This window comes from Podarcis vaucheri (genome assembly GCF_965113315.1).
Source record: "Podarcis vaucheri genome assembly, chromosome: 7".
In the NCBI taxonomy this organism is placed as follows: domain Eukaryota; kingdom Metazoa; phylum Chordata; class Lepidosauria; order Squamata; family Lacertidae; genus Podarcis; species Podarcis vaucheri.
The window spans coordinates 9,548,368-9,560,901 of NC_138765.1; the positions used below are offsets into that span (position 1 = coordinate 9,548,368).

A 12,534-nucleotide genomic window follows, 5' to 3' on the forward strand; every position below is an offset into this window, starting at 1 on the left:
TCTGTAACCTGAAGCGTCTGTAACCCGAGGTACCACTGTATTTATTTTTTTCAAAGCGGAGGCAGCTCCCACCCAGCAAACTGGCTTCGACTAGCGCCAGGAGAATCTGCAGGGAGGGAGGAACTGCAAACAGATGCCACGACATGTACCACGCTTCCCTTTCGATGCCAAAGTACCACGTAATTCTTACCACGCTTCAGTGCTCACCAACCGGAGAGGAATAAAAAGTCCCCACGCCCTGCTCACTGCCTTTTCTACCAGCACAAAACTTCAGGAACGGAAGGCAGGGCCACATTCGCGGCCGAAAACTGCAGTAGCTAACCTGGCGTTCTTTCAGTTTTTAAAAAATATTTGTTACGCTATAATAAGCAAAGCAGTCCATTATCTTGCATACATGACCTAACAAGGGAACACGTGGATAACGCGTTATCCAAAATATTGCCTTAGACCACTGAGGTAGAATCACAGAATTGGGAGCACGAGGGTCATCTAGTCCAACCCCCTGAATTGCAGGAATCTTTCACCCAATATGGGGCTAGAACCCCCAACCCTGAACTCAAGCCTTCTCTACCGACTGACCTGCGCACAGCCTTTGACCAAATCCAAAACCTAAAGCAACCCAAAGCATCCACGCAGCCGCGATAGGCTCCAGTGGCGTAGCGTGGGTTGTCAGCACCCGGGGCAAGGCAAGTAATTTGCGCCCCCTAACCCGTGGATTTGCTCCCCCTAACTCTACCCCCCAGATGTTGCGCCCGGTGCGGCCGGCCCCCCCTGCACCCCCCACGCTACGCCACTGATAGGCTCGCCTCTCCAGTTAATCCGGAGTTACTAACCCGGAGTAAAGATAAAACAACAACAAAGGCACGAGTTACGCATCCACGAGCCCAGACCCCAGGCTTTAGAGACTTCCCCCGACGGAGGTCTCTTGCTCTCCCCACTACCACAGCCCCATGGCGAACCCCCTGCCTCCCCCCCCCCCGCCTTGCGCACCTTCTGATCCACGATGGAGCACGCCAGTTGCTTGACGTGGGCGAGATCGGAAGATGCGGGTAGCAGGACGAACTCGCGGGTCAGCCCGATCTGGATCTGGAAAGAGACGCCGTGGCAAGGCGAGGCGCCGGCCAGGGCGCACGACGGAGCCGGCGCCGGCTCGGGGGCTGTTGCTGCTCCCGCTGCCGGGGACATTGGGGCTGGAGAGCAGGACGAGGAGCGGCCGGGAGGAGAGGCCATCGTGGTGGTGGTGGTGGCGTCGGGGCGGCGGTCGCCGGAGTCTCCCCGCCACCTCCCACCCCGCAAAACGGGGAGGGTTTCACATGGATGGAGGCTGGAGCGCCCGCTTGCCTGCCCGACGGTGCGCCTTGGTGCGCTCTGCGCGCGCGTCTCCAAAGGCCACCGGCGAAACCGTGCGCTCCTGATGCGCCAACAAACTTTTCTCTCCCTCTCTCGCTTTTCTTTCCCCTCGCCTTCCCCCCCCTCCGCCCCGAGAAGGAAGTGCCTTGAGTGACAAGGCGCGGCGCCAATGGCGGGCGGCGGCGATGAAGTCACGACACCCCGCCCCGCCGCTCCGGAGTGGATCCGGAACGGCTGGCGAGGCACCGGGGAGCGCGCCGGGAGGAAGGAGGCGAGATGCGGCGCTGGCAAGCGAAACGGGGGCTCGGCGCGCACTGCGGGGCAGGGAGGGGGGGTGTCCGGAAAAACCAGCCTTGGGCGCATGGGAGAAAGAGTGCCCCTGAGCGCGTGCAGAGTGCATGTCGGCCGTCTCTTAGTCAACTCATTCGGGGGGGGGGAGATTTGGTTTGCAGGTTAGTTTGAACCCCTGGCTGCTCGCCTCTCTTTAAAAGGTGACTAGCTGCTGCCTTTATTTTGTCCGCCGTTTAAGAAGTTGGAGAGAAAAGATGACGGTCTCTGCCCCGCAGGTGTTGCAGATCCTTCCAGTTTGCATTGCAGTGCGCTGGTGGGGAATCGGGGCTGGAGGCAGACCCTCTGTGCTCATAGTTGGTTTCCAGGAAGATCCGGACTCCTCTCTCCAGGATTCGGGAAAGGCTGAGCGGAGTCTCTGCCCCGTAGCCATCACAAACCTCTCCAGCTGTGGCTAAGGGCGTGGAAGCCTCTTCCTGTCTTTCGACACCGTGCCAGCAGGTGTCAAACCTAATTGGGAGACGACGACAGCCGGGATGAGGAAAATCCCAAAGTTCCCTCGCTGCTGGAGACGACTCCCCGGAGGCTGCCCTGTTTTCTTCGCCGGCTACACTCATTCCATCAGCACGTCGTGCAAGAGCGCTCCCTGCCGGCAATCCCCGGGCTCCAGTCTCTCCTGTTTCGGTTCTTTATGCCAAAACCCAACCCTCGTGGGAAGGCGGGGGTTAAAAAAACACCAAGAGAACCTCTGAGCCTGAACAAAGTGCTCACTTTTCACCTGAGTTAACCTCACCTGGTCCCCACCCAGCGAGGAATTTCCAGGTAGATTTTCACTATGCCAATCTGCATAATGACAGGGCCTCGAACAAGGTAGAGGCTACTTAGACTTAGAGAAAGAAGTCGCAGAGGTCTAAAAGCTTGTTGCGCTTGCAGTTTGCAGGGGGGAAAGTATTATTATTATTCGACAGTGGAATTTGCTGCCAAGGAGTGTGGTGGAGTCTCCTACTTTGGAGGTCTTTAAGCAGAGGCTTGACAACCATATGTCAGGAGTGCTCTGATGGTGTTTCCTGCTTGGCAGGGGGTTGGACTCGGTGGCCCTTGTGGTCTCTTCCAACTCTATGATTCTATTATTCTATTATTATTACCTGACAGTACCAAACTATCGAAGGCTTTTCACCAAAGCCAGACTAAACGTCTTTCCTTCTGCAGTGTTGGATGGCAGGTTGAGAGGAGTTCCCTACCAGGACAGACTTCGCTCGTGTGCTCAAGACATCGATTCCATAAAACATATTTTGCAGCACTGTGCGAAATATGAGCAAGCCAGGGCTGAACTGATACTACCCTTGCTGGTACCTTTCCCGGGAAAATCAGAGGCTCGCCATGTCAGGTTCCTATTGGAAGACCGGACAAATGCTACAACATTAGCAGTGGCAAAGTTTTTATCGGTGGTTGCAAGAACCAATGATCCCTATATTCTGAACAAAATGCTTGTTTAACCTGGAGGTAGGCTGTATGAATTGTAGATGGCTTTGTAATGATTTGTTGGGTCTCTGGACCGTAATAAAGATTGTTGTATTATTATTATTATTATTATTATTATTATTATTATTTTAATGTACAATGCTGCTACCAAGTTAACCAGAGGTACTTTTGCAATCAAGATTTTCTCTCTCTCTCTCCCTCTCTCTCTCTCTCTTTCTCTCTTTAATGCACTCATTCTGCACCGGGATGGAGAGCCTGTGATGGTATGGTGCTCAGGTTTAATCCTGCCATCTCCAGGTACGACTGGAAGAGACCACCTGCCCCAAACCCTTGAGAGCTGCTGCCAATCATGTAGACAATACTGAGAAAGATGCTCCACGATTAATAATAATAATAATTTATTATTTATACCCCGCCCATCTGGCTGGGTTTCCCCAGCCACTCTGGGCGGCTTCCAACAAAACACTAAAATACAATAACCTATCAAACATTAAAAGCTTCCCTAAACAGGGCTGCCTTCAGATGTCTTCTAAAAGTTTGATAGTTATTTTTCTCTTTGACATCTGGTGGGAGGGCGTCCCACAGGGCGGGTGCCACTACCGAGAAGGCCCTCTGCCTGGGTCCCTGTAACTTGGCTTCTCGCAGTAAGGGAACCGCCAGAAGGCCCTTGGCGCTGGACCTCAGTGTCCAGGCAGAACGATGGAGGTGGAGATGCTCCTTCAGGTATACAGTACTGGGCCGAGGCCGTTTAGGGCTTTAAATGTCAGCACCAACACTTTGAATTGTGCTCAGAAATGTACTGGGAGCCAATGCAGATCTCTCAGGACCGGTGTTATGTGGTCTTGGCGGCCGTTCCCAGTCACCAGTCCAGCTGCCGCATTCTGGATTAGTTGTAGTTTCTGGGTCACCTTCAAAGGTAGCCCCACGTAGAGCGCTTTGCAGTAGTCCAAGCGGGAGATAACCAGAGCACGCACCACTCTGGCGAGACAGTCTGCGGGCAGGTAGGGTCTCATCCTGCATACCAGATGGAGCTGGTAAACAGCTGCCCTGGACACAGAATTGACCTGCGCCTCCATGGACAGCTGTGAGTCCAGAATGATTCCCAGGCTGCGCACCTGGTCCTTCATTAAGGCAACTTTCTGTATTCCTGTGTTCCTAAGTGCTTGGTGATGTACTGGCAAAGGGAGCTCAGGGGTTAGAGCATGCAGTGCTGATAACCCCAAGGTTGCAGGTTTGATCCCCATATGGGGCAGCTGCATACTGTATTCCTCTTCTCCCTCTCCACTTTATAAACTTCTAGGCATCCAGTAAAACTGAATCTTGGAAGATTCAGGACAGATGAAAGGAAGTTTGTTATTCATGCAACGTGTAGTTAAACTATGGAACTCACCGCCACAGGAGGCAGGGAGGGCCCCCCAACCTGGGTGGCTTCAAAAGAGAATTAGTCAAATTCACGGAGAGCAGTAAAGCTCTCAAATGCTGCTAACGCTGCCTCCATGGCTGGATAGATGCAACTGTACTTCTGAATCTCAGTTGCTGGAAGCTATAGGAAGTCCTGAGTGCTCACTGGAAGGACAGATCCTGAGGCTGAGGCTCCAATACTTTGGCCACCTCATGAGAAGAGAAGACTCCCTGGGAAAGACCCTGATGTTGGGAAAGATGGAGGGCACAAGGAGAAGGGGACGACAGAGGACGAGATGGTGGGACAGGGTTATTGAAGCTACCAGCATGAGTTTGACCAAACTGCGGGAGGCAGTGGAAGACAGGAGTGCCTGGCGTGCTCTGGTCCAGGGGGTCACGAAGGGTCGGACACGACTAAATGACTAAACAACAATAACAGAGGAAGGGAGAGGGTTCTCACAGGCATCTCTTGGCCACTGTGAGAACAGGATCCTAATGGGCCATTGGTGTGACCCAGCAGGACTTGAATTACGTATGTTGATATCCAGTGTACTGGGCGCAGAAAATCTTCCTGGCCCCTTAGAGCTCAGAAGCGAGCCTTGATAGTTAAGAGCAAACTTTTTCAGCAGGGGGCCGGTCCACTGTCCCTCAGACCTTGTGGGGGGCCAGACTATATTTTTTTTGGGGGGGGGGAATGAACAAATTCCTATGCCCCACAAACAACCCAGAGATAAATTTTAAGTAAAAGCACACATTCTATTCATGTAAAAACACCAGGCAGGCCCCACATATAACCCAGAGATGATTTTAAATAAAAGGACACATTCTACTCATGTAAAAACACGCTGAGTCCCGGACTGTCCACGGGCCGGATTTCGAAGGCGATTGGGCCGGATCCGGCCCCCGGACCTTATTTTGCCTACTCATGGTTGAGAGTTTGTTCCCCCCACCCACTCTGAATGTCAGCCCAAGTTTATAATTGGCATGTGCAAATTTGGGGGGGGGGGCTGTGTCCCAAATACCTAGCAGCAATGCCCACCTCTTGATCTGGCAGCAGGTCATTTACACGTAGCAATGCCCATTTATGCCAAGAAACGCTTCCTGTTTTCCAACACACTCTTCCTTTTGCGGCGAGACACAGTGGAGAGTTCTCCTAGGGTTTGAGGAAGTATTCGCGGTCCACTTCCTTGCAGTGGAGCTGCTGTAGGAGAAAGGGTTTCCCCTGTAATAAATGAAAATCTGCCCTTATTCCCTTATGGGGGACACAAGAGCCTTTATAGAGTCCTTTGTAGGTTCTCCATCGGTCGGAGAAAAGAACAGAGGCCAACCAGAGAATATTGAGAAGCAAAGCAGCTCGTAAGCCTGATCTTTATTGAACTGTTGTAACAGGGTGCTCCCCTTGCACGCAGGAAAGGAGGAGGACCCAAAATAAAGGTGTGCCTGCCCTTTAAATTGCCCGCCCTGGAGTCCAAGACCACCCCCAGAAACATCATATAAAAATCACAGAAGGAGTGTAGCTCAAGACAAGCCCCAGGGCACATCATACCTACATCACAGAAAAGGCGGTCTACAACAGAAATCTGAGTGCCTTGTTTAACTCCTGTCTGGCAGGTTACCTGTTAATGCTTACTTGATTGGATAGCCTGGGTAGCCTGGCCAGTCTTTTGTAATGATAAATACTTAGTTCCTGAGCCAGGTCATGGGCTCACCCTATTCATACACAGACATACCCTTAAGACAGGATTTGTGAAGGAAAAGACAATGGGGAGGCTTTTCCATTTTCCTTGAACTTGCAGAGAAATCATTTGGTCAATTTGGGAGTCAAAATGGTTTCAGGGCTGTTTTCCTGTGCTGCTTCAGACATGAGGTATATATATTCATTTATTTATGTATGTGTTTGCTTGGTACATTTATGAACATTTAATATATATATATATATGACCTTACATTTTTTTATTTCACCCCGATGGCGACCTCTTTTACTCTCTCGCTTCTTGGCTTTTTCCTCCTCCTCCCCTCTCCTTTTCCTTAAAAACTGGCAGAGTTCTTCAGGAGGCTGGTGTGGTGTAGGCGCTAGGAGCCTGCTGTGATTTGGAAAGCCTGGAATTCCCTTCGGGCAGGCCTCTTCCTCTCCCGCATCTGCAAAATGGGGATAATGACACTCTCATGCAGCACAGCCCAGGCTTGTGGCTGCCACATCAAGGAACTCGGAAGCACGAAGGGATTTATCCAACATTAGTCATGCTTAGAGTAGACCGAACAGAACCCATGCAGCTAAGCTAGTCGTGCCTGTTCATTTTGATGAATCCACTTCATGTATGAGTAACACGGGGCACAATCCTAATTATTTCCCCCACTGCTTTAAGGAGGGGCTGCGGAATCAGAGTACACATTCTGCATTCAAGAGACTCTTGATTTCAGTCCCTTGGCGGCTCTAGCTGAAGAGGATCCCAGCGGAGGGGCTCCCTTGCCGAAATAATAATAATTATTATTTATTATTATTATTAAAGCAGAGACATCACCTTGCCAACAAAGGTTCGTATAGTTAAAGCCATGGTTTTCCCAGTAGTGATGTATGGAAGTGAGAGCTGGACCATAAAAAAGGCAGATCGCCGAAGAATTGATGCTTTTGAATTATGGTACTGGAGGAGACTCTTGAGAGTCCCATGGACTGCAAGAAGATCAAACCTCTCAATTCTGAAGGAAATCAGCCCTGAGTGCTCACTGGAAGGACAGATCCTGAAGCTGAGGCTCCAATACTTTGGCCACCGCATGAGAAGAGAAGACTCCCTGGAAAAGACCCTGATGTTGGGAAAGATGGAGGGCACAAGGAGAAGGGGACGACAGAGGACGAGATGGTGGGACAGTGTTCTCGAAGCTACCAGCATGAGTTTGACCAAACAGTGGGAGGCAGTGGAAGACAGGAGTCCCTGGTGTGCTCTGGTCCATGGGGTCACGAAGAGTCGGACACGACTAAACGACTAAACAACAACAACAACATTTATTATTTATACCCTGCCCATCTGGCTGGGCTTCCCCAGCCACTCTGGGCAGCTTCCAACACAATATTAAAATACAACAATGCCTCAAACATTAAAAGTTTCCTTCAGATGTCTTCTAAAAGTCTGGTAGTTGTTTTTCTCTTTGACATCTGGTGGGAGGGTGTTCCACAGGGTGGGCACCACTACCGAGAAGGCCCTCTGCCTGGTTCCCTGTAGCTTAGCTTCTCGCAGTAAGGGAACCGCCAGAAGGCCCTCGGAGCTGGACCTCAGTCTCTGGATAGAACGATGGTGGTGGAGACGCTCCTTTAGCAAGCCACTTTCATAGGTTTCATAGGTTTTATATTTTATATAACCTTCCCTTTTTTGCAGGAAATTCCCTTATTCCAGCACCGTTTCCCGCTGCTTCCCACTGCTATCCCGCATTGTTAGATATCCCGTAGACTGTCCCCGGAACAGGTGAGGCTGCTGATCCCTTATTTTCAAATCTGAAAGTTGACAGCTATGTTTATATTCCTGATGGGGCTTACCTGCCATGTGAAACACACTAAAGGATTGCAATCTCCATTTCTTTCCAAATAAGTCCACAAGGAACTCGCCCTCAAAAGCACTGAGTGCCTAAGAAACCAGAAGCCTTTCTCTTGGGCATTGTCGGCCAATTGGTGTCAAAGAAAGACAGAATTTTTTTTATGTATGCTACAACAGCAGCAAGAATACTCATCGCAAAGTATTGGAAGACACAGGATCTACCCACCTTGGAAGAATGGCAGATGAAGGTGATAGACTATATGGGACTGGCTGAAATGACTGGCAGAATCCGAGACCAGGGGAAAGAGACGGCGGAAGAAGATTGGAAGAAATTTAAAATTTACCTTAAGAAGAATTGTAAGATTAATGAGTGTTAAAATGTTGTGGTTATAGAAAGTAAGGGATTACAGCTGTAAAAGAAAAGAAAAGGAAAAATTGGATAAGATTAAGGGGAGGATTTGCTGAAACAAATTTGGGAATTGGAACGCAGAAAGGGGAGGTATGGGGAAGTCGGCGAAATAAGTTTTAAGAAAAAAGGATATGAAATTATACATGTTTGTATGTTTGTATGTTTGTATTGTGTATTGTCTGTGTTTATATAAATTGTGAAAAACCAATAAAAAATTTATAAAAACAAACAAAAAAAGCACTGAGTGTGCCAGATGCCCCCATGGATCTCAGTTATCCACTTGCGGGGGAAAGAGAACGATCCACACCCAACTCTCTTCCACTTCTTTGCCTAGCTGCCTGGCGGGCGACTCTTGCTACCCACCCAGCGGCAACCAGGCTAGCGGCTGTTTACAAGCCTGAGTTAATCTGATGGCGGACATTTAAGCAATTGAAAATTACTTAGAAAGTTGACAACCCTTGTTAATTAATTTATTTTTTTGCTGCTTTTCCGGTGTGTCTGTGTGGATTTCCATGCCGTCTCCAGGGTTTTAGACTGCTTGGCTTCAGAGAAAAAAGTATTTTTCCATGCAACGGCTGCAGCTTGGACTTTGGTGGCAAAGGGGTGGAAGGAAGAAGTCCCGACAATAACGGATTGGCAGAACAAGCTACAAGAATTTGCTGAAATGGCGCAGTTGACAAATAGCCTGAGAGGCAATTCAAAACAAAAATTTATGGAAAAATGGGATAGATATAAGATGTATCTGTATTCAAAAATACAGTAAAGGTTCGCTATCTATGCTAGCATTCGATTGACATTGGAGAGAGACTGAGTTGAGAAATAAGACCAAGGGTACATGGTGATACAGGAATGTATTAGATAAAATGTAAAGAAATATACAATAATAAGAGTACATTCATTTGTAAAAAAAAAGGAATATACAATGGGATAGACAGGAATTCCAAAGTGTTGGTACATATATTATTTTGGAGTAGTTTTTTGTCCTTGTTTTTTTTTCTTTTAGTATATAAACTTTGTATACATGTTGAAAATTATAGTATAATAAGCCTTGTGATGTAATAGGATAATGTTTACATAATGTTAACATAATAAATAAATAAAACTCAAAACAAGAGAGAGAGAGAGAGATCACTATAGTGTTATCTTAGAAAACAGCGTGGCTGCGACTATGCTAAAGGAACCCTGCGCTTTTGAATTTGGCACCAACCTACTATTGATCTCGCTGCTGTGTATTTGCATTCGTCTAGTACCAGCTCTCCAGGGTTTCAGGCATGAAAGTCTTACTTCCAGCTGTGCTGGAGCGATGAGCCTGTTTGAACTTGGAACCTCTGGCATGCAAACCAGGTATTCCAACACTCCAACCCTCTCTGAGCTGCCTTCCTGTCCCCTACCTCGGCTGGCAATATTCAGAAAGCAGGTGGAGTCGCAAGAAGCGTATCCTCTCGGCTCCCCTAGGAGGGGCCGATTCGCTCCCGCCTTCCTGTCGCTTGCGCCTTGCAGAAACATCCTGTTGGAAGGGAAAGGCACTCCAGGATAAGCCAGCCACAACTTCCCCCTTGGTGTAGACCGTGGGTAGGCAAACTAAGGCCCGGTGGCCGGATCCGGCCCAATCTCCATCTAAATCCGGCCTGCGGATGGTCCGGGAATCAGCGTGTTTTTACATGAGTAGAATGTGTCCTTTTTATTTAAAATGCATCTCTGGGTTATTTTGGGGGCATAGGAATTTTTTTTCCCCTTCAGAATATAGTCTGGCCCCCCACAAGGACTGAGGGACAGTGGACCGGCCCCCTACTGAAAAAGTTTGCTGACCCTTGATGTAGAGACACAAGCACATAGAGAGCCCAGGAGTCACAGTCCTCAGGGATCATTAAATGCTTATTCTGAAGGATGCACTACGTTGAAAGGACCAAGGTGGGCATTGCCTTAGCATCTTTTTGTGAATAACCAACCAGGTAACTGTACTCTTCCCAGGTAGAACGCCTCTGAACCTGAAGCTTCCATAAAGCTATTTGTTGTTGTTTAGTCGTGTCCGACTCTTTGTGACCCCACGGACCAGAGCACACCAGGCACTCCTGTCTTCCACTGCCTCCCACAGCTTCGAGAACACTGTCCAACCATCTCGTCCTCTGTCGTCCCCTTCTCCTTGTGCCCTCCATCTTTCCCAACATCAGGGTCTTTTCCAGGGAGTCTTCTCTTCTCATGCGGTGGCCAAAGTATTGGAGCCTCAGCTTCAGGATCTCTCCTTCCAGTGAGCACTCAGGGCTGATTTCCTTAAGAATGGATCGGTTTGATCTTCTTGCAGTCCATGGGACTCTCAAGAGTCTCCTCCAGCACCAGAATTCAAAAGCATCCATTCTTTGGCGATCAGCCTTCTTTATGGTCCAGCTCTCACTTCCATACATCACTACTGGGAAAACCTCTTCGTGGATCACTGCCTTGCCGTGGCGAAGGGGCTTGAATAACTCAGAGAAGCTATGAGCTATGCCATTCAGGGCCACCCAAGATGGACAGGTCATAGTGGAGAGTTTTGAGCAAACGTGATCCACCTGGAGCAGGAACCGGCAAGCCACTCCAGTATCCCTGCCAAGAAAACTCCATGGACAAAGACAACAGGCATAAAGCTATAGTCTAATATTAACTTCTATTTACACCCTGCCTGTCAGCGAAAGCGTCCTCATAAGTGACGTACAAAACCAGCTAGGATCCCTGAGGACGTGGGGCTTCCAGCACCAGCCAACTCTGAGCTACAAAGATGTCTGCAAATATAACACCAAGGCTGGCACTGCCAACCCCGCCATGTGAGAATCCCTTGCAAACGACCGCAGTGCCCGGAGACAGACTGTCAGGTTGGGCATCCATAGCAGGGACCAGAGGAGGAATGACCTCTGGGAGGAGCACACAGAGAAGAAATGCCACGGTGCATCTGCAGCAGCGCAACCAGACGCCTTCCTCTGCCCCAGCTGCAACAAAACATGTCTGTCCTGCATCAGTCTCTGTCTCATGCCTCCTTGCCTCCTGAGACAGACAGATGCCAGCAGAGGCTCAGTGGTGAGGCCATCTTACCCACCATTACTCTTTCATGTATCCTGGCCCTGAGAACTGGGGTGTTGGGGCTGAAGGCTAGTGTACCCTCACCTCAAATGCAGTCTCAAAATGACCGCGATCGCTCATTTAGTCAAACGAAGCTGCTTCTCCCCTTGATGGATGATGGACCTTCTGGAGAGTTGATGAATGGGTTCGCAACCCAGAAGGCAATTTGTACCAGCGCTGTAGAAGTGATTAATAACATACCCATGCCTGTGTTAATCAGGGCTGTCAAAAGCTTTTAATTAACTGCCTGGCTTTTGTCTGATTAATGAATGAAATTAAAGTACATTTACCTAACTGAGAGGTTCCGCAGAGGGCCCTTTCTTGAGGCTTGGAAGCAGCACAGAGTCTCGTCGGCGTGCAAAACATAGCTGACGCAGAATCGACGTAAGGAATGAGCTACTGTGGAAAGGCAGTGTCTCTCTAAAAAATTCCCATCTAATTAGGGAATGTGGAATAGTTCCGATTGTGCTCACACGCCAGAGTCACAATGGCGCCCAACCTCTTTTGTGACAGAAGTTCAAGGCCCATCAGTGTTTCTGAAAATCCAGGATTTGAAGATATACCAAGGTAGGTTGCTAGGGAGCGCTATGGCCATAAGGCAGCAACTACTTTCCTGGGAGTAAGCCCTAAGGAATGACGCTCAATTTGTCGCCGCAGTTCTCTGCACGGACAGCCCATAATATTATGTACATTTCTTATCCGGCTTTCACCATAAAGAGTGGGCTACAGCAATGTAAAAATACAAGATTATTGTTAAAACAATTTGCAATGGGTCCTTAAAAAAAAAATCTATGTCAGGGTTCGGGTTGTGTCTTCCGCAACTGAAGAAAGCTTTACAAAGCTAAGCCTCTCCCCATGTGAACAGACCCAGAGTGTGCAATGGTCATCTGAGGCCTTTCTACATGTGTCCCCTCCTTGGGAGGTCCAGAGAGTGGCAACATGAGAACAGGGCCTTTTCGGTGGTGGCTTCCCACATGTAGACTGCTC

At 49.1% G+C, this 12,534-nt stretch overlaps 1 protein-coding gene and 1 long non-coding RNA gene across 2 annotated transcripts in view; one reads left to right on the top strand and one right to left on the bottom strand.

The window, feature by feature from the left end:
• PRKD2 (protein kinase D2) overlaps positions 1-1,459 on the bottom strand; it is a 65,515-nt gene extending 64,056 nt beyond the window's left edge. The window contains exon 1 of the mRNA XM_082230977.1: positions 991-1,459. Within this exon, the coding sequence (XP_082087103.1) occupies positions 991-1,230 (240 nt within the window). The 5' untranslated portion in view covers positions 1,231-1,459. The remainder of the gene's footprint in view (positions 1-990) is intronic.
• LOC309537026 overlaps positions 1-12,534 on the top strand; it is a 163,954-nt gene that overhangs the window by 107,510 nt on the left and 43,910 nt on the right. The window lies entirely within an intron of this gene.